Source organism: Semicossyphus pulcher, unplaced genomic scaffold (genome assembly GCF_022749685.1).
Source record: "Semicossyphus pulcher isolate SPU_LCO1_2020_fin unplaced genomic scaffold, fSemPul1.0.p SCAF_22, whole genome shotgun sequence".
NCBI lineage: Eukaryota > Metazoa > Chordata > Actinopteri > Labriformes > Labridae > Semicossyphus > Semicossyphus pulcher.
In genome coordinates, this window is record NW_027211696.1 from 12,025,579 (window position 1) to 12,047,725 (window position 22,147).

At 39.2% G+C, this 22,147-nt stretch overlaps 1 protein-coding gene across 3 annotated transcripts in view; it reads left to right on the forward strand.

The window, feature by feature from the left end:
• Window positions 1-10,301, forward strand: part of LOC138602270 (potassium/sodium hyperpolarization-activated cyclic nucleotide-gated channel 1) — an 85,235-nt gene extending 74,934 nt beyond the window's left edge. Inside the window, exons 8-10 of one of the 3 annotated variants that reach the window (XM_069673718.1) lie at window positions 6,307-6,428; window positions 6,546-6,902; window positions 6,939-10,301. In XM_069673718.1, coding sequence (XP_069529819.1) covers window positions 6,307-6,428; window positions 6,546-6,902; window positions 6,939-7,418 — 959 coding nt within the window. In that variant the 3' untranslated portion in view covers window positions 7,419-10,301. Of the gene's footprint in view, window positions 1-2,731; window positions 2,796-6,306 lie in introns of all 3 variants that reach the window. The other 2 variants (XM_069673719.1, XM_069673717.1) reach the window with 2 other exon arrangements.
• Window positions 10,302-22,147: the final 11,846 nt, after the last annotated feature.

A 22,147-nucleotide genomic window follows, 5' to 3' on the forward strand; every position in this document is an offset into this window, starting at 1 on the left:
CTCATCCCCTGTATATCGGAAAATCAGATAACCTTGAAAAAGCAAAGCGTAGATGCAGAACACACTGTACATGCTAAAAGCATGCATCCGATTTTTATAGTACAATATTCTTTAACTCGTAGCAAACCCGATGTACGCCGTCAAAGAGGTAGCAAGCTCCATAGTGTACCTTTCTGCTCCCATGTATGTGGCAACCATGATGTTGATGTGCTATGACTATTCTGATAAAAAATTTGTGACAACTAGCAAACAAAAATCTTAAGCTGAGCTGGCAAAATACTGTATGATATGACAGACAAAAGCCATAATTTACGACTGGAGTATTTTAAAATTGTATAGTGATGTTTTGATATGACCATTAGCGGCCATTTCCCCCAACGTCACGCTAAGGGTGGAAGCTCAAATGCTGTGATATCGTCACGCTGCTGAGTTCCAGGTTGTAACACAATGTAGGGTATCTTACAATTGTTAACATTTTACTGATTGAATATTGATCAGCAACTTAGAAGACATTTGAGAATGAAAATTCAGAAGAAAGTAAAACATCATACTTGATAACCCATTAGCTAAAGTCAGACAACAGCTAACGTTAGCATTCAGGTTCTAGCTTATATAAAGGTTAGCTAGCAAGTGGCTAAAAACCAATACTACCACTTGGTAGTGTTACGCAATACAAAGTAAAGTAAATAAAGTAATTGTATTGCGTAACACTACCAAGTGGTAGTTTTAGTTTTTAGCCACTTGCTAGCTAATCTTAATATTAGCTAGTACCTGAATGCTAACGTTAGCTGTTGTCTGACTTTAGCTAATGGTTTATCAAGTATGATGTTTTACTTTCTTACTACCAAAGGCGTCCATTCCTAGCTAACATAATGTTTGTGGTGAATGCTAACATTAGCTGTTGTCTTATGGTAGCTAAGAGGTAATCAAATATGTAGATTCACGTTGAAATATGTCCAAATGTGCCTCCATATTTTCACTGTTTATTGTCTAATGAAGTTTACAAGTTTCTGATCAATCATGACGTGATTAAAATACACTAATTAGTCAGATAATCTACATTTACGTAACTTACAACCTGGAACACAGTGGTACAACATTATAACATTTAAGCTTCTCACTCATTACGCGTGACATCAGAGGAAAATGGCTGCCGTGTGAATATGGTGGATATTACACTTGTTATGATACGTTAAATCAACTTAAAGCGCCAAATAATTGTAAAGTATGTGATAACGTGCATTTCCAACCTGTGTGAGGTTGAGCTGATTTATCAGGTACTGCCTGGTGCGTTTTTACTGGTGGTTGAAAAAATACATTTTTAGAATGAATTAAAAGTACTTTTGAAGAATTAATTCTGCTGCTTGAAGAAGTGGATTTCTTAAATAACCACTTTCCCTACAATTTATGATTGTCGTTACTTTTGTGGCGTAAATCAGGCCGCTCACTTTACCAATGAAGCAGCCCGCTTGTCAACAAGCATTAAAGCCAGCCAATGACACTACAGACGTAATGTTTGGTGATTTATTTCCCTATTTCATCAGCCAGAAAACAATATCGCCTGAATACAAAACTTAAGCTGAATTTGCATAATTACAGTGTGCCAATGTTGTCTCGTATCAGTGGTTAAGCTTGCAGTCTGTATCTACTTTTCTATCTGTTACTGTTGTTTTTCTTTGTCATGGCTTTGTATTTGTGTATTATTTTGCCCGACACAGGCACATATATACATTTCTATATATCATACAGTATATTACAATATTGAATTTGCTTTGCAAGCCAAGTGTAGACTAACAATTGCAATACCTTAGTGTCAGCAACAAGTACTAAACGACAAATTTGGAACAAAACCACTAAGAGTCCAATCAGAATCGAATAACAGATGTTTGTCACTGTTGAGACAACCTTTTCTCCTCAGAGATACATTCATATATAAATTATATCACTAAGATTTGGGGGGAAACCTTATGGTGGCAGGTTGACTGGATTACATTGAAATGTCTGCTCGACAGCTAAATATTCATGATCAGGGCCTGTATTCTTACAATGTCTGCTCGAGGCTGGTTAAACTGTGGCGAATAAAACTACTGGATATTTTTTAAGGAAAAAATGTGGTCATATTTTACAAATGACAACGATTTGTAGTTAAATGTGTTACACAAACCTCCACATCCTGCTACGAACCTCCATCCACCCGTACGTCACTTTGTATTGTATGTCACACTTCTTCCATTGAAACTTAATACTAATAAAGGAGTAGTTGCATATGAATGTAATTCACAGGAGACAAGGTTGCATGTTTTGGCATAAACTAAAAAAAATAAAATCCTTTTTTGCCCTGAAGGGAAGTGTATGGATCTGTGCCATACCGTATGCCCTTTGACCTCAACAGTCCAAATCTACATTTGCCCTTTTTCTGAGAGCTACCAGCTGAGTTAGCTTTTCACCATAGCTAAATATAAAGCTGCCCACTCTGACTGACACTTCTCAGAGTGATTTAGATTCGATCCATCCTTTCAGACTAACCATGAAGGGGGTTTTGTCTCATACGAGGGAAGATACTTGTCATGATCCGTGCTGGTTGTATCGTTTCTATATATGAACTGCATTTGGTTACATGCTTGTCTTGCTCAAAAAAAAGGAAAGAAAAAAAAAGTAACCATGCTTTGAAACCAATAACGTGTTGCACATTTGACATTATCTTTTATCTATCTAAAAATTATTTGACCAGGAGTCCGTCTTGAGACGAGCACATCTCGTTTTCAAGAGTGTCCTGGCCGACGAGTAGGCATCAGGTAAACACTTTATTCCAATTCCAATATTCGAACAGGGACAAAATGACCTATAGAGGCTTGCTAAATGGATCCGGTCTCAAATTCATCCTCCAAGAGTTTGACCTCTTGCTGAAGGTTACATTAACTGTTTAATTCCTGCATCAGTGACACATAACTCCAGTCACCCACACAAGTCCTGTAGATGTTTTGATGGACACATTCAAAATGTCAAACACAAAGACAATCACAGAAACAAAGAACTCTCATTCAGTGTCACATGCCATGTTTATTTTTTAACACTATAATCGACTGGATTATGAACACATGCTCAGCTCTATTGATGTGACATTTTTTTTATTTGATCTTTGAATGCTTTGTTCAAAGTTTTTCACTATTAAAACCATGTCTGCAGATTAGTAAAGACTTTACTAATGCAATGCCACAAACAGTTTTTGTTACATGCAGAATCCCATTTCATTATTTATTCATGTTTTCACCAATAGAAAAAAAAAAAGTTTGTTTCTGATTGTCTGACTTTGAAAAGGAATTCTGTCTTTTGTGTAAATAATGAAGGAAAAGATTTCGATTTTTAACCTCATATTTCGGTTAAACTGTTTTTAATACAGAGCCTCAGTTATGTCATGTTGACACCATGTGGAGGGAAGATGTTAATTTAATCCATTCATATGAATTAAATATTTCCTGCAGTAAAAGAAAATAAGTATTTCATTAAGATTATAGGAAAATTTGTTTTGATCAAATTACAGTGTAGTATGCAATTTCTCTGTTAAGTCTTGAATGCACTTTAAAGTTTGTGTTTATTATTTTTCCTTAAATATGGTGTTCATTTTTTATATGGTGTTTGTTTACATTATGGTGTTTTGCTTGTTTTTTACGTGTTTGTTTGGTGTGTTTGTTGGCTTTCAGACTGTTTTTTTACAAAATGATGTGGTTGTGATTCAGTTTCAGATATGGGTATTAATATATTAACAAATTGATGGGTCAATTATGCACATTGAGTTCATATCAAAAGGTTCTATTGTGTCTGGAAACACAAACTTCTAACAGTATTATAATCCTATACGTGTAAATGGTAGTTAAACCCATATCTGATCCATTTCTGTTGTATTTATATACGCTCCTTAATATGGATTAATATGGATCGGTGTTTTGTTTATGTTTTTATTTGTTTGTTTTCATTTTGTTTTTAATATTTCTTTGTAATCAGTCGTAATATTACAAAGTCAGACTTTTACAAAGTCCAAAGTGCATAGATCCACTAAACTGCATTTTGCATACCTGTTCAATTTTGACAGCTGGCATTCATTGGAAAAGCAGAAGAGAATCTTTTTAAGAAGGAAATATTCAGTATGTTTAAAACGTCTTATTGGGGAACCTAAACCTAACCGAACTAGAACAGTTTCACAATGTTTAACACATTTATTACTGTAGCACAAACCTTAGATAAGAAATATTTCTCAACAAGCTTTAGTTTGAAAGTGCAACAGTCTTTTGCTTATGATTTATCACTAAGTTGAACACTTTATTTTGACATTCTAAATGAATGGTGCATATTTGCCAACTTGAGCGCAGAGCCCTGCATGTGCAAAACTGATAATATAGATGGTCATATATTCTAGTAGGGCCACTTAACAAGCGGCCATATTTGTTTCCTTTGGTGTAAGAAGTTGTTGTCTTTTGCACTGACAGTGCAAGTGTCAAAGAGGCCAGAAGAATCTAGAAATAACACATTGTACACATTACAGTCAACCATTGTGGTAAGTTTCATTTTAAATAGATGAAAAAGTAAACACTAATGTCTGTTACTCTGAAATCCTTACAATACTCAAGTGTCTAACCCCCAGCAGGCATTCAGACCCTCACAGCTTCTATTTGCAGAAATAATAATAAACACATGTTGTCCTTCCGATCTACAGAGTTTAACCCTGTCACCTTTAAAAATGCAATGAGAGCAGCCTTGTAAGTTAACAGCAGTCTCGTCTGTGGTGCTAGTTTTAGCTCTAACTCCCCGACCCTGTAGTGACTGTCTCGGTCAAAATGGAGAACCTGATTCTGAGAAATGGCTGCGAAACATAACATCAATCCGTGTTCAGCAGTTACAGCTCAACGCTCGGCTCGTTGGCAGCCTTGAGAGGAGAGAAAAGCTTCCAACAAACGCTGCTCGACTGTAAACTCTGAGCAGAAATCTTCTGCCCTCAAGGACAGGGCTTAATGATTGATTGACTGAGGCTAAAGCCGTCAGCACACTAAAAGTCGACTCTGTCTTCTTTACTGACAAATATCGCCTCGCAGCCTGTCGATACGCAAGGTCAACAGTAATTACAGGAAACACATACTCTAAATACATTCGGACGCAGTCATTCAAAGTAAACATGTTAAACACATCTTTAATATTATCACTGTCAAGCGAGGCATTAATTTCTACAAAAGCCCAGTATCAAGACGTCTTTCATGCTTTTAGTACCACTTAGCATCTTACCACAGTTTGCTCCCAAACTCCCAAAGCCACAGAAGTGTTTGGTGTTTAAAGAAGCCATCTGTCAAGCTTTTATTACAAGCTTTTATTATTCCGGTCCACGACTTGTGACGGGCTGGGAAAGATTAGCAGGCCTGTGGGCTCAGAATGCCCTTTGTTGTGCATAAACGCAGCATTTTTAAAACTAATTTGTTTACTGCATTAAGGAAAAATCGTATCTATTATTATTTAATTCTTCTGACAAATTGTTGCAAACTATAACACGGCATTTTAAACCTCTTATTTTGGAAAATAAACATTGAATTCAGTGCATTTTTATGATAAAGGGTAATATAGCATTCTGTGGTAAGATTCCATACAGGTATAAACACATTATAATGTATATAATCTGTAGCCCATTCCTAGTGTGTAAACAATAGATCTTTGTGGTTTTCTTTGCTTGTGTTGACTCATCTTAAATTAAAATATTAATTCTAAGTGTCCCTGTAATGTGACTTAGCAGAGTTGTCTTTGTGATTTAAATAGAAAGTGTCTTTTTTTATTCCTAGAGGTTAGACTTTTTGCCCTTTCTTAAAAAGACAAACTATCCAGTAGCGTGATGTGTGGGTATCAGTATTCTTCTGTGTTTCATCGTCCACATCAGCACCTTCACAGTCTCCGCTCTCACGTCACACTTTCAGTAATCTGTCTCCTTATGTGTCCTTCACTCCTCTCAAACCGTATATTTCCCATAGTCATTACCATTCAATGTCCTTCACACTTTGTATTCAATATGACAGAACTTAGTGGATGTGAAAAGATGCAGCTTGAAAGGGTTGACATTAATGGAGGGAATTCAAACAGTTTGTTGACTCATGCAGATGAAGCAGATTTGGTGCAACAAGAAATAAATGTTAAAAAAAAAGTGTCCTATTAAAACATGCAAGCTGCATCTTCTTCACGAGTGTTGTGATTCCTGCAATGTTCCTGTGGTTTAGGGCAACCAGAGTTTGCCACTGCTTTCTGTGCTCACCTCTCCTGACTGCATCCCCACAGGGAAGAAGAACTCCTTGCTGCTGCAGAAGTTCCAGAAGGATCTGAACGCCGGCGTTTTCAACACGCAGGAGAACGAGATATTGAAGCAGATTATCCGTCAGGACAGGGAGATGGTGATGATGGTGGACCGCAAGCAGTCGGTCAGCGGGATGAACTCAACACCAATGTCAGGAAACTCCATCATTAACTCGCCAGCCCAGCCGCCCTTCCCCACGGCCTTCGGCACCAACACGCTCCAGCAGTCCTCCATGCCCCTGACCTACAGCGCATCAGCTATCGCCAATGCTTCTGCTGCCCGCATGCTGCCGGCCGCTGCCGCCGCCGCTGCTGCAGCGCAGGGGGTCTACCCTGCTCCTAGTCTTTCACATGGCAGCCTCCATTCTTCCTCCACCAACCCACAGACCCCCCTCCAGCAGGGAGCCATCATGTCGCCCTGCTCCTTCACCGCTGCTATGTGCAGTCCGTCTGTTCAGACCCCTCTGGCTAACCGGAGCTTCCAGTACGGCTCGCGCACGGCCTCCCAGCTGTCGCTTATCCAGCAGCCCATCGCTCAACCGTCTCTATCAACGCAGCAGCAGCTTCCCCAGCAGCCGTCGGTGTCGACCACAACCGCAGGGCCAGCAGCACAGCAGCAGCAGCAGCCGTCACCTCAGCAGGTGCAGCAGGTCCCGTCACCTCAGCGGGGAGACATCCACAAGAGCACACAGGCTCTGCAGTCAGGCAGCTTGAGCAGAGATGTCAGACACTTATCGGCCTCCCAACCATCACTGCCACACGACACATCTCTGGGGCCACGGGCTCACCCAGCCTCAGGAGACTCACTGGCCTCCATCGTGCCCCCCGCGGCCGCAGCGATCCAGGGGATGAGTCTGCAGAGCGGCATCCGCACCACAGTCCCCCAACGGGTCAACCTATTCCGCCAGATGTCGTCGGGAGCGCTGCCCCCGGTGCGTTCGGCCGCGGCAGCAGCGGCGGCGGCTGCGGCAGCAGCAGCATCATCATCAACATCGTCCTCAACCCAGCACAGGGAATCCCCCGGATCCAGGAGAGATTCTGTTCTGAGCAGTACGGAGACTGAGCAAGACAAAATGCGTTTTGCATCCAATTTATGATCCAATTTTTCCCCCCCCCAATTCATTTTTTAAACCTATATATCTTTCAATTCATTTTTAAAAATGGAGATACAAACAAAAGAGATAAAAATGAGGAACTTCAGCGTTTTTGTTTCTCTCCGATCTTCTTCTAAAATAACCTCATAGAAACCCTGTACATACAAGCCCTTGTATTATATTTTAGACACATTGTCTCCCTAAACTTAAGAATGTATATTATACAGATACATCTCTCTTTTCATTTGCGCTATATATCTAAATATATATATACACACATATATTCATATATGTGTTTATATATATGCTGCTGTGTGTATGGGTGTGTGAGAGAGTGTGTGTGCGTGCATGTGACCGCGTGTGTAAAATCCAACTAGAATATTTGGCAAAGGCAATTTAAAAGCTGTAGTATAAACATGAGTCTTCCTTTCTGACAAATATAAAGAATTATATTCAATGTATGAAGATTTTTTCTTTCTCGTTTTGCTTTTTTTTTTTTTAAACTGGAATGCATTGTGGATTCTGACAATGACTTTTCCTTTTCTTTTAAATTGAGGAAGAGAAATTATCTTCTCCTATTAAGCAGCTTTAGGCACCACTGTGGAATAATAAACGCAAGCGACTCAAAATGACAAATAATCTCAAAAAGCACACGCACGTAAAAATGAATCTCCTGAATCCTCATTTTCAGAACTCAACACAGATACTGTAACTAAAGTGTTATGTTGCTCTCAGCGACAAAAGTACAGTCTGCTGAGCCACTCTGCCCCCACAGCGGCTCGCGTACAAACCATGACAGTGTTATGGGTCCAAAGGGAATCATAGATTATAGAAATGCTGCTTACTTTGTGTTTATTTTCGAGGAGTGTAACGTGGAGAAAGATATGGATGGATGCTATTGTTTTCTATTTCTGATTTCAGATGGCTGAGATGTTATGTAATGTTGCTTAAAACTTCTGTGTATATTTATAATATTTATAAACTAAAGATTATCACCATTATGCAATAGACTGTGACATAAAGATTACCTATATGTGTGCTGTAAATAGTTTTGTAGAGCTAGTATTTACAGATACTGTGTGGTGCATTCTCTATCATAACAATGTCTTACTTCTATCAGGAACCTGGATATCATCTATAAGAGACAAAATACATATGTTTCATAAGAGATGGACAAACCTTAATGCAATAGCTAGCAGTACTTGATGCTGAGAAATGCCTGATCGGAGGACATTTAAGGATCCCTCTCTCTCTCTCTCTGTATACTACTCCTGGTCCTAGTGTAGGTTTTCATTTCACATCAAGTGAACATATACAATATTTACCTTCAATACACAACTTCATTTCAGAGTTAATGTGTCTTTTCTATCACCGCATTTCCCAAAACAAACTCTTGTCATATTCATTTATTGTAAGGACTGAAATGAGGCTTCTTTTTCATTCAATACACCATTTTTTTTTTTTAAAACTACAATTAAATATTGTGCTTGCATCTGCTTCTTGATTAAAACTGTACTGCACACTGTCATATCGCTGTAGTTGAAGAGCCCGGCACGACATGTTTTTTAACACACGTTAGAGGTTGAAGGCGTCAGGTATGCGGACTTTTTCACCCTGAGGTGTCGGAAAAAGAAAATGCTGGTTTGCATTAAGGTTTCTGTCTCATGTAAATCCATTATATGGGCTTAGGTACTCTAAACTGACATGGACTCAAGTTGGAGGAAAGGGGGCGCAAGGTCAAGCCGGAATATTATGACTCTATCAAAAAAGGTTAAAAGCTATTCTGAATAATTTAATCTAACAATAGCCAATGATGACTCAGCTAAAATAAGCCAGCCATCGTGGCTTACAGGCCATCTCCCTGGCACACACATTAGATCGCCTATGGCTTCTCTGCAGTCTTCAAACGGCTGTCAGTAACGCAGAATTTCTCCTATAGAGTCATAGTTTTCATGGCATCGGATATCCCGTCAGTTCAAAGTGTCTGAGCCCTTGGAACTACAGTTTTTAAAAGATAACAAGTCTTCGCTACAGATTGTGTCGATAGTGTACCAATGCAGTCAACCCACCAATGTCATGAAAGCATGCACTGTCACAAATACTTAAAAAGATACTATCTCAAAAATGTTGACGTTAAATGTAATGTTAGATTCTGTTTTGTTCATTGTCTGTCTGCCTAGACGTTACCTGTGTGTGAACAGAAGCATTGACTCTTCACATGGACATTTCTTAAGTATTTGTGCCTAAACTATAGCCATGTTCCATCCTTTGTTACGAGTGTGAGCTCGGTGCGTTCGGGGGACACTTCTGCACACAGTTCATTCTTACTATACTCTATGTGTTCTATGTCTCAGTGTTTTTAGACCGGAAAGGAGTAAGCAATGATGATGGCCAAATGTCTCACTTTATCCAATTGGTATCTTTACTTACAATGTGAACTCCTAGAGGCAGGTTTTTTCTAACATCGTCCGTCAAGCTATATAGAATATTTAATGAGGTTTTGTACAGTTTAAAAAATAAAAGTGCAATCTTTAGACTTGCAGTCATATCACGCTCAATGAGACATTGTACAAATTCGGAGCACCTTTATACCTTTCTTTGTAGCTATAGCCACTGATGTTTGGGTTGAATATTGATGTGTGGAAGGAAACTGGCCAAAGCAAAACATTCTAAGTCATTGTCGTTGTTTTAAATTGCACTTTCTGATTTACTAATAAAAAGGGGTGTGGATTCTTGCAGCTAGCTTAGATGTTGAATGAGTAAGTAAGGCAGCAATTGCCCACATTTAGAAAGCGGACATTTTTCCTCTGATGTCATACTCAGGCTAGAAAGCTAAAATGCTTTTATAATGTCGTACTGCTGCGTTCCAGGTTGTTAGTTGTGTAATTTTAGGGTATCTGAGGACTTTGGCGCTTCAAAATCTTTAAGGGAAATATGGCCACATATGGCCAAGATAAAACATCACAATAGATCATATTTGATAGCTACAACAGCTAAAGTTAGCATTCAGCAACCTACTAGCGTATAATTGTGTTAGCTAGGAAGTAGCTGAAAGTTTATATAACGGTTGGATAGTGGTACATGATAAAACAGAAAAGGCATACATTTCTACCTAACGTAATTGACTTCTTAGCTAATGTAATGTAAGCTAACGTAATGTTAGCTAGGAGGTGGTTGCTGTTTTCTAACAGTAGCTTAAGGGTTATCAAATATGTTGTTTTACTTTAAAATATAGCCAGATTTCCCATCATATTTTTAATGTCAATTGTGTTTTCATTAACTTATTCATCAGGAAGCAGTGAAATGACAACGATTGTCAGATACGCTACATTTACTCGACTCAGAAACCGGAGCACAGCAGCACAACATTATACCAGAATTTAAGCTTCTCACCTTGAGTGTGATGTTAAAAGAAAATGGCCGCCGTGTGACTATGGCGAATAACCCCGAGAGTTTGTGCTGCCCTGATCCTGTATGAGGTTCTAAATGAGGGGGAGAGATGTTCTATTTACAACGAAGAGCGCTTAATCGTGAATATGCCATAGTGTTTAGGAACTAGTACACAGTGGAGATGGATAGCAGCACTGTTAGTTTGTGCTGTTTTTGATACATGCCTTTGGAGGGAGAGCTTCCCAACTATGTGCTTTTTTTCACTTTACCAATCACAAATAACATACTGGAATGGGCATTAATGGTGATGTAAAACACAAACTAACAAGCTTACATATTAGCAGTATAGAGACTCTCAACAAACCAGCACATATATTTGTATATTTCTTTTTTGTTTGTTCTTTTGTTGGTTTGAGAAGAAAAAAAAAAAGAGATGCAAAAAGAACTGAGGAAAATGCCCAGAGAGGACAAACCAAATGTTCGTTTGGTTTGTGTGACCACAGGTTTCATATGTTTACTGATGATGTGCGTAGTGGAGAGAGGGGCAGAAGCTACAAGGAGCTGCTCGGTCCTCTTAAAGCCCACTCACATGGTCATTGTTCAGCTCATTTATGTAATCCAAGGCTTTGACTAAACGAACTTTCAGTTGGTTACTTGGTACAGACGAAAGAAAGATACATGTAAACTTTCTTACAACAATATGCAGACAAACAGTGTTTGTCAAAAAATCTTTTTGATTTTTTTTGTTTATTTTGTTTGTAAATAATAAACCTTTAAAATATAGAAAATAAACGACATATTGTCATCTAAAAGTGAGTGTGTGTCGTTCTATTGTCAATCAGTGTGTTTTGGTTGAGACGGGCGCTGCGCGAGAGTGTGATCTTTTACTCATTTACAATTTGATGGAGGGAGAAAATGGAGAAATGATTTGAGAGATGATGCGGTGATGGAGGGTCATAGCGTATTCAGGAATAGTGTCTGTCAGCAGCTACAGGCGGGGAGAAAAATACGTCCATGTGACCACAATGGATTTCCATTTATTACCTACAAATCGGAGTAATCACACAAAAGACAGACCTCTGACTATGTACGCATTTACAGGACAGGTGACAAAATGCAAGCTAATGTTTTGCTCATATCGAAGCTCTACTGATTTTTGTTTGCATGTTCAACAGAGCTGGAACAAGCTGGTCATTTCATAGACACATTTTTGATGACCTGTTATTTTAGTAATTTATGCAAAAAAACACAACAACATAAAAAGCCTATTTTTTTTGCAGGTTCCAGCTTCTGAAATATGTGGATGACGGTTTTATTTTTCATATGTTAGTAGAATATCTTTTTTTATTACAAAACCAGACCTAAAAATAGACTCTGTAAAATTATTACAGGTATTTTTCTCTACTTTCTGATATTTAATAGGCAAAAAGATTACTTGATTAATTGAGAAAATAATCATCAGTTCAATCATTAATAAGAACAATCATTACTTGCAGCCCTGGAGACGATTTATCAGCACATTTTAATAATTGATATCATATCTTGAAAAATGAACTCTGAGTACTTTACTCTGAAAGGCTGTCTGTTTTCTCCCTCCCTGTACAAAGTAGAAGTTGAGCACAGCTCATATTGCAGGGCCGGTTTGCGGTTACCTTTTGAACGGCAGACTCGCAGGGGTTACGCGGAGGTGACGCGGGCTTCGGCTGAGCTGCGGCGCTCCATTCTCAGAGAAACGCTGCCCTCAATTAGGCATTAATGCTTCATTAAATGTGAGTAATTGTATTCAGGGGGGGATGAATATTTTAGCGTGTGCCTGTGTGTTTTGACTGAAGATGTAGAGTTAGTTTGCAGGGCCGTCGTCACAGGAGCAGCGCTACCTGCCACGTAATGACCAGAGTAAATTATGCAACTTTAAAAGACATTAACAATATATTGATATCCATAACTAATAAATAACTTCCAGTGCAAAATAGAAAAAATCAACACAATATTATTTTTCTAGATTGAGAATTGTGCTACATTTTACACAGAGATTACTTGGTTTTCTGACATCTTAACCTGAACTGCTGTAGGTACCAATCAAAACCACTTTATACATAAGGGGTCTGTCATCTCCGACTCATGTCTCTGAAGATATCCACTGGATCTACTCCTAACTATCTCTACAATGAGGCAGGAATGTATCACTGTGGGTTAGAGCATGCCAGGCCGCTCTAAATCTGTTACTGTTCTGGGAGTTACAGTGCGATACAGGAACAAAGCACATCCATTCATCTTCCATTCAGCTGGTAAAACTGTTCAACTTCTGTTTAATTATAGAGATAGCAGGGCTTAATGGGATGAATGAACGGCCTGATTAGCATACTTAAACATGGGTAATTGAACCACAGCCAACATTATTAGCTCCTATGAAAAAGTCAGGAGCATCCTTAAAACAAAACCTTGTATTGTTGTATACTGCTATCCTTGCAGCTCTTCCTCCACAAGCTGCTGTTAAACACAATTCTCCTCATAGTTTCTCTTCTTATATCTGCATCTAACTGCCTTACTTGAAAACACTGTGCACAGCATGGTTATAAATACTGTATTTATATAGCACAGCACCTGGGGCGCAACACCTCTGATACGATATGTAGAGGTACCTGGAACCAGTGGGAGCTCATGGTGAAGGCGACATGCGCAACAGGGACGCCAACGCCTGGGAGGGCACACAGAGAAGAATAAAAGCAATCAAATCAAAGTTTTGGACCCTTATAGAAACAATTAGCATTCATGCACACATCATACAAACATTGCAATAATCACCACAACTTATGGCAATAGTCCAATAACCATTTCAATGATTGTTGTCTTTACATACAGGTTTTTTAAGGTGCAAACTTTCCGAACTAACACACTTTAACTACAGCTGAATGTTCCCTGTGACATTTCCTGTTTACATCACACAAAGCATGATAGGAACCCTGGTGCAGAACTTTTTAAAAATACATCATTATTACATTACTAAGGCACAGAATGTCCCAACGCTGTTCATCTTTATGTAGTTTGCTTCGGGCATCAAAACATCCAGCATCACAACCTAGAACAGTGCAATCCTGCCATGAGTTATCATGTTCAGTTTTGTATTTCATTAATCTGTGCTCTTGTCTTGATTTAGTCTTGTTTAGTCAAGTATGTCATTTGGGTTTCATTGTTTGGATCATTTCCTGTTTTACTTTGTCACCTTATTTGATATCTCCTCGCTCCTCGCTCGAACCGGAAGTAGTTCCGGAGCCACCATATTAAGGACCGTCTCAAAGCTCTTATCGCTGCTCGGAGGAGCGAGGATCGAGGAGAGAGGAGGGAGTTACGAGGAGCGATAAGCGAGGATACACGAGAGCAGCCTCCACGGAAGTCTTTTACCGGCCGACACGCCCCCTTATTACAGATCAGTTAGTGATTGGACGCTGGAGCAGATCGGACTCATGTGAAACTTCACAACATCGCTGGACTTTGATATCGCAGAGAGGAAGAAGCTGACCTTAAAACAGACTTTACAGGGCGCCTTGAAACCGACTATAAACAACGTCGGTATAATGAGTTGGTATTTGACAAGCTGTGATCGTTTAGAACGAAATATTGATCATAACTTGTCGTAAGATATATAAAAGTGAATAAAAATAAGTTCAAATCAAAAGTAGCAAAAACAGATTCATTTCTATTAAATTTAATAGATCAGTTATTTCCCTGCTAACTTTTATTACAGATGAATGAATGAATTCAGAGGGAGCAGGAGAGTCTCTCTGTCAGCAGGGCACACTTTTTACATGTGAGACTGATCATCAAAGTTTGATCAGCGTGACGTGATTTCTATTCATCCTGAAACTTTGAGCCTAATAAATCATTTTCATAGTTCATGAACAGACAGTATTTGGGCTTATTAAATAATTAATTCAGATCAGATTATTAGTGATTGAAAATGTAAATAATGAACAAATAATATAAAGACATAGTGCTGGTAAGAAATGTCCGTCTGGCTCTGCAGCAGGAACACAGAGTGCAGCCTGTTCTTCATGTGTAGGTGTTTGTTAAACAGGTAACAGGATACAGAGAGGAAACACTGTTACTGTGTGTTTGATTGGAATTAATACAGTTCACATGAGTGCAGACACAAACAGCTATTAAAGCAGACTGACAGCTGATCCAGCTGTGATCAGCTGACAAGATCATCACAAACAGATGTTGCAGCACGTGACGCTTCATCGGAAAGGACGTCTCATGTCTCTTAAAAAACATTCCCTCGTTTCCTCCCATCTCTCTTGGTTTCCTCGCGTCTCTCCATGCATCTCTGGTGGGAGGGACTAAGACGCAAGTGAAGGAAGCATGGATGCAATTTAAGAGACATGAGAAGCAGCCAGTGTTCTTCCACTTCCCTGCCTTCCTGCGTTTTTCCCACTTGTTTGATTACGTGCCCTGTCCTTATTGTTTTCACCTGCCCCTTCATTGCCTCACCTGTGTCTAATTAGCCTCACCTCCCAAGTGTATTCAGTCTTTGTGTTCCCCTGTCTCAGTGTCAGTTCTACATTTGTCATTTGTCTTGCATCTACCTTTTCTCCTTGTGAATTGCTTCCTTGTGGGGTTTCTTGTGTTTTGCCGAGTTTTGGACCTTATCTCATTTTGTTGGATTTCTTACATGGACTCAACAGTAAGCATTTGTTTTTGCCTGTTTTTTTGTGTGTTTCAATAAATATCAATAAGTTTGCACCTGGATCCTCTACCTTTTTGTTTAAACCACAACCCTGACAGAGCCACCCAATTCCAACCAAGGGGATGATAGAAGATCCTGCCTGGGTGAGTGACGTCCCAAAGACTCACCAATACTTCCTCTGTGCTCCCTCTTTTATTTTCTTAGCTAAAAGGTAGAGCACAGTTTTATTTAGGTGCTGATTATTACCACTGATAACAAGACAAATGTCAATGTCATTAGCAAACATATCTGCTCTGCACTCCTCCCTGTCATGTCTTGGCTACATGCTTTCATTTTAGAGTCATTAATGTAATATGTAATGCACAATAGGGTTAGAACAGAACATTAGCAGATATTGCTATTTATTGCACAAAAAGTCAAACAGTCAATGGCCTGTTGTTATGGATGCATATAGGTCTAACTCCCACCTTTCATCCCAGTACCGCTCGTTCTATAACTCCCATTCAGATGTTGTTGACTAGTTAGGCTCTGACCTTTGTTACAGGCTTGCGTATGAACGGACAGGATTAGTGGTGTGGGGGTTATGAACTTTGAAAGGAGGCTAAAACAAGGTGGCAGGCTTATGCGTGACCCTCACTGATCCATCAGTTACTCAAGGTTGGAAAATGTGTTCAATAGAAAATAAAGCCACTGTCATTAGCTAGTTAAGTCCCTGAGAGCTTAAGCAGCCAGAAGAGGTAGAATTAAGGATTATTTGTTCCGTAGTAAACATGTAGAGAGGAATAACTCCATTAAACTACTTATATCTGATTTAACTGTTGAAAGGTTAGGTATGGTAGAGATCCTTCTATGATACCCTTTTGTGTAGCTATTGTGTGATGTTGTACTTTCAGCATTACACTGAAAGAACATGGGCATTAACCTTGGTATGACCGGAGAATAACTTGTGCCCTACAAATATATTTGCTTGTCCTCTAGAAGGATGTTATCCTATAGATTAAATTATTAAGGATTGCATATGAACACATTTTATTTATCCTGCAGCACTGGGGTCAACAACCATGCAAGTTTAATAATACCAAGGACAACATAGCACAGTATGAGATAAAGACCATACTGTGTGGTAAAGCTTTTCACTGGCGACTGATAAAACACTGCGGAGAGTTCCCACCTGAGAAATAATGGATTTGAAATTAAATTACTTCCCTATTTGCATATATCTAATGAAACTAATACGTTATCTGGCAACATTTTACCATTTATCAAGGGCTTAATGAGCTACTGCAGCACACCAAGTACTGTAATGGGTATGGTGACCTCTCTGTGTTTTAAATCCACTGCTGTGCTCAGTGACACCACATTTTCTGTGAATCTGAAAAACAACTTTGCTGCAAAAATCCACAGCAATATCGCAGATAGCCTACACAAGTATATCCCACACAAAGCAGCAACAGCTGTTGTAATCGTTGTCTTACAGTTGTGCGAATCTTGCCGTCTTCAGCCTTAAGTAGTTTCAAAGTGTTCTGACAGTATCATAAAGATCCTTAACATCTTAATTAAAGAAATGTGACATTTGGACTGGGATTAAGATTCAAAACCAAGACTGCTTTTGTATCATTCAAAGACTGTACATAAGAGACGGACATAGGCTCCAAGTCTGAAAGGGAAGTCTGTGCAGAGTGGCCTTAAAACTGCAGACCTTCTAATGGCAGGGGGCGACATCAGGTCTCAGTGGCTGGTTTCAAATTGTGTTCAATACTACATGTCTTTAAATTTAGTAAAATAAGGTCCCATTTAGAGTAAAAAAGACAATTAAGCAGGGTTAGCTTTAGAGCGTGGCTACCTGTGATTGGTAAGTCGTTACCCCGGCGACCGAAAAATGCCTAATTTAAAGTTCAGTTGATCTTAAAGACAACGAGTTGGCTGCTTTTTGCTAGCTTAAATTAGCATTCCAATTTCTTCCCAAGTTACTATGAAGTACAGATTCGCCTATTTTCCGTTAACTTAGCATTTGCTTATACCCCCAAATATGCTAATTTCTGCCTCCAAAAAAATATTGATGGCAAAATACCGAACATAAGGCTTCAGAAGGGTCACCAAACCAGTGGATGACACCACGTTCGCTATATCAACCTCATATAGCCAGTGTATGATACAATATCCTGGCATGAAAGTAAAGATGTCTCGATCATCGACACGTTCCACAAATTTAACCTGGTGTTTGAAACATTTTTGGCTAGTTTTACACAGGCTGTCACATAGGTTATTTAGGGGGTAAATATAATGTTGAAAGATGTTCTTCATTTATCCTTGTCTGAAACCGTCTTCATGTAATAAATTACTAACACTCGTCAGTTTAGAGAAAGGCAGCCCCTCCAGTATGCGTCCTGTTTGTCCCTCTGATCAATGCATCAGGCCGGCAAAATCAATGTCAACTTAACTTCCTTCCCTCCGTTGCATTTCATTTCAAACAATCATCCTCAAGACATTTCTAACATTACGAACTGAGCGACCGTCCTTAGGTGCCCATGTTACACACACCCAACAGGGGAGACAACCACAGTAATCCTCAAGATGATTTTTGGGGTTTTAGTTAAATTTATGCAGCTTTCATTTCAACAGCGGTCCAGAGATTGATTGTGAACCCGTTTAAAGTGGGGTCACCTCGTTTTCTGTCTGTCCCACGGTCAGCCGGCTCTTTCATATCAGATATTTCCCCACTGTCATGCGTCAGATTCAGTCATTGTGTGTGTTTGTGTTTACTCTGTATCTGTGCAAGCACTGATGACATGCACAATGTCCCGGCCTGCTGGGTGAGAGCTTTCTGGGAATCAAAACAGGGGACTCTGATTAGAATTCAAGAGCTGTCCTGCTGCTGTTTGGCCTCCTCCTCTGCTGCTTTGTCTGCCTGTGTCTGTCCACTCTATTTGTCTACAGATCACACGTACAAGCGCACGCACACACACACCAGCCGGTCTCTTTGGGGTTAGGTTTAGGATCTTTTTAACCCTTTGACCTCTACATTTTTTTACTTGTGTAATATTGATACGGTAAATACAAAACACCATGTCCGCAGCTTTACAAATACACTAATGACCATATTCACACAGTGGCCATTTTCCTCGGATATGACACTCAGGGCAGGGTCAATGCTGTTATAATGTCATACTGCTGTGTTTTAATTTTGCAAATCGTATTAGGGAATCTGACAATAATAATTTTCCTTTCTGTGCTTTTGATTGATTAACTTGACGTGAAAACCTGGAGGACATTGGGCCCTAATTCAAGTTAAAACAACATATTTGATGACTCATTAGCTACCTTTCAGACAACGGCTAATGTTAGCATTCAACCACTTACAGCTAAGAAGTTATATGATAGAGGACACATAACATAACTCTTTGCAAGTGATTCAGGCCTTTCCTCCAATGTTAGCTAAAATGTATCCTTTTCCTATTTTCTAGCTTTTTAGCAAGCTAAATCATAAAATTAGTCTAAATATTTAGCAAGCTAACATGCTAACGTTGCGCTAGTTAACGATAATGTTAGCTAGGAATGTATTCCTGTTGTCTAACAATAGCTTGTGGGATTTCAAATATGTTGCTTTACCTTGAAATATGCCCTGATGGTCCTCCTGGTTTTCACTATCCATTACCTTTTCGATTGAGAAGCTGTTAATGATAACGATTTGTCAGATTCCCTTGGTTTGGACGACTTGGAACCAGGAGCAGCAGCAAAATGTCCATAGACTCTGGACACAACAAACCCTAGGTATAGTTTTTATTGAATAAATAAATAATAATAAAATAAGAAATAATAACTCACAGCCAAAACCAATCGTAACACAATTGTGTAAAACTTTGGACTGGGTAGGATTCCATTTACATTCCCTAAAATGGACAGTAAAAGGTCAGAGTTTATTCTGCACTGTGGTGAAAATTATCTGATAACACATCTTCTTCAAAGAGGACGCAGCAGGAGCTCTGTCTCTGTGATCTGAGCTCAATACTGAAGTCCGTAGCGACACAAAAGTCGATCGAGATTATCTCTGTGAGGTCTCAGTCTGCCCTTCATGGGAGGCTGTTTTCAATGTGGGAGCAGCCACAGTGTTGCTCTCCACCTCAGTCTGCTTTTTAACTCCTTAAACTAATTTCCATCAAAGCAACATAAAGAAACACGCGGCCTGTGTTTATAGGGTGGTTCAGTTACATTTTCACTAAATTTAGCAACTCACAAATAAGCCAAAGGTTTGCTCTGTTTTCATCTGTGAATTGACAGGTTCAGCTGGTCACTAGAAGCCAGTTCAGCTAATTAAGGTGCTCGCATCCATCATCCTGGTTCATCCATAGCCATACAATTCACAGTCTGAGCTATTTGTGACCCATTTACTCGACTTGACCGGCCCCTTATGCAGAACTCGACTTGCAACGGTCTAGTCCTTTTGGGAATTAGGCAGCTAATAGAAACAAAAATACTGAATAAACAACAATCTATATTATGTTATTTTTACTGCCCTGATCTAGGCCAAAACCGATAGAACACGAAACCTACTGGTGAGTAAGGTTTTGTTTCAGGGCTTGACTATTTGTTATGCTACTACAAATGTCAGGGGGATATTGAATGGTGTTTTCTCACTTCGGGAACAGAACCCAGAGGCTCTAGTTTCACTTTGGCTCTGTAAGTCACATCACCTTGTTGTCTCACAGCAGCTGGCACACTCTAATATAAATCGCACTCAGATATTGGCACTTTGGACACCATCCAAATAAGATGATGAGCCATGTTCTTATAAATAGATGCTTACGGAGGTTTGTGAAGGTACACAGGTGCTGGCACCACTGGGAACGCGGCCTATACACTGTGACGGCAGCTAGTCTAGCTCTTTACATGATTACAAACTCAGGCAGCTGTTGGTTTGGCACGGCCTCAGTGTCTGTTGAAAGTAAGTGTACTCTTATCATCTGAGCAGGCCAAGTCGACACAGACCTGTCTACTTCCTGTGTAGCTACAGCGGATATCAAAGTGTCTTTAATTTCTAAGATGTAATTATACTAAAATTATGTTTTGTGTAACAGTAGATGTAAATACTTATAACAAATTTGTTCCATTTAAAGGCAGATGACTGACAGTAAAAGAAGGGGAGAGCTGGGACAGAACCCTGTGACGAAGGACCAAGCCCTTGTACACTGGACACACACTACCAGGTGAGCTAAATGGCACCCAGTAATGCTTTTATGTGAATATTTTGACATACATTTGTGATATTCTGTATGTAAAAACACCTCATTTAGGATTACAACTTCTACGTTTATATAAGAGATACAGAAGTCCAGCCTGCTCTGAGTTTTTGGTACATCAAATATGGCCGCCCTGGGGCCATATTTGATGTAATATTAGGTACTTTCAAATCAAAAATGTATCAAATCAAATCAAATTTGTATAGCGCCAAATCATAACCAGAGTGATCTCGAGACACTTTACAGAAAGAGCAGGTCTAGACCGACTCTTTGTTATTGTACTTTAATTTATTTGATATCATTTAAAGTACCAGACACAAAAGCTGTGTTTGTATGGCTTTGAGAGCTGCAAGTCCTTATCTGTTTACCTAAAATTACACAATAAGTTATACTAAAGCACAATAAAAATCCATGGTTTAAAATGTAAAATAAATACAAATTTTAACGAGTCATCTGTACCAGTGTCTCCAGAGCTGGGCTTGGTAGCGAGTAGAACTACATCTGATGTTTGACAAAACCAAGATGATGACGTTCTCTGAGGCATCAAGCCGGCAAAGAAAGATTTGGTCAAACAGCTTGAAAAGCATTGACTCGAGCAGCCATGAACGTTTCACTTGCACTAAACCATCTTGACGAGTTTATTTTTAATTAGTTATTTGATGCTGTCAAAATGATTGACAGCTCAGTTGACAAATACTGCTCCTGCAGCCGATCTGTTCCATATTAGCAGAGTGGAGGAGGATCCGCGAGTGGAAAAGTAACAAAAACAATCACTACAGTCATTGAAGTTTCCATACCTGGGAACGTTAACCTCAGACCAACACAAAGAAGCTGTTCTGCTGTTAAACACGCCGGCGAGCGAGATCCTTGCTGTTTTTTTGGTAAGTTAAGTGTGTTTTGGTTAGCGGAAGTGGCTATGTCGACACCACCCGCCGATCTCTACTGCGCTATTTTTACTATTAGCCTTATTATTGTAGTCTGCTAAATACAAGTACATATGATAAGTCACCTGATCTTAAAGTTACATTCTCAATGAGTGCATTTCAATCTACCTGTTTTTATGCACATTTTCAATTCAAACAGTGTGCTGATAAAGCAAATGAGACAAAATGCCACAGACAGACAGACAGCAAATAAATCTTGCCGAACATGAAGAATTGACTTCATCATCCACTGAAGTTTCTGCTTCACTGAAAAGACAAAAACATCTCAACATTGTGGAGCGATAATTAATTAATTAAACAAACCAAAATGTCATATTTCCATATTGTTTGATAACTACTTGCTACCTCTGTCTGTTGTTTATGTGGATGAACCAACTTCTCTTTTTTGAACAGGATGGAAACAAACATTAATTAGCTTTGCTATGACTGTTTTATGGAGATTTGAACTACAGCTGGATGAAAACTTCCCTAATT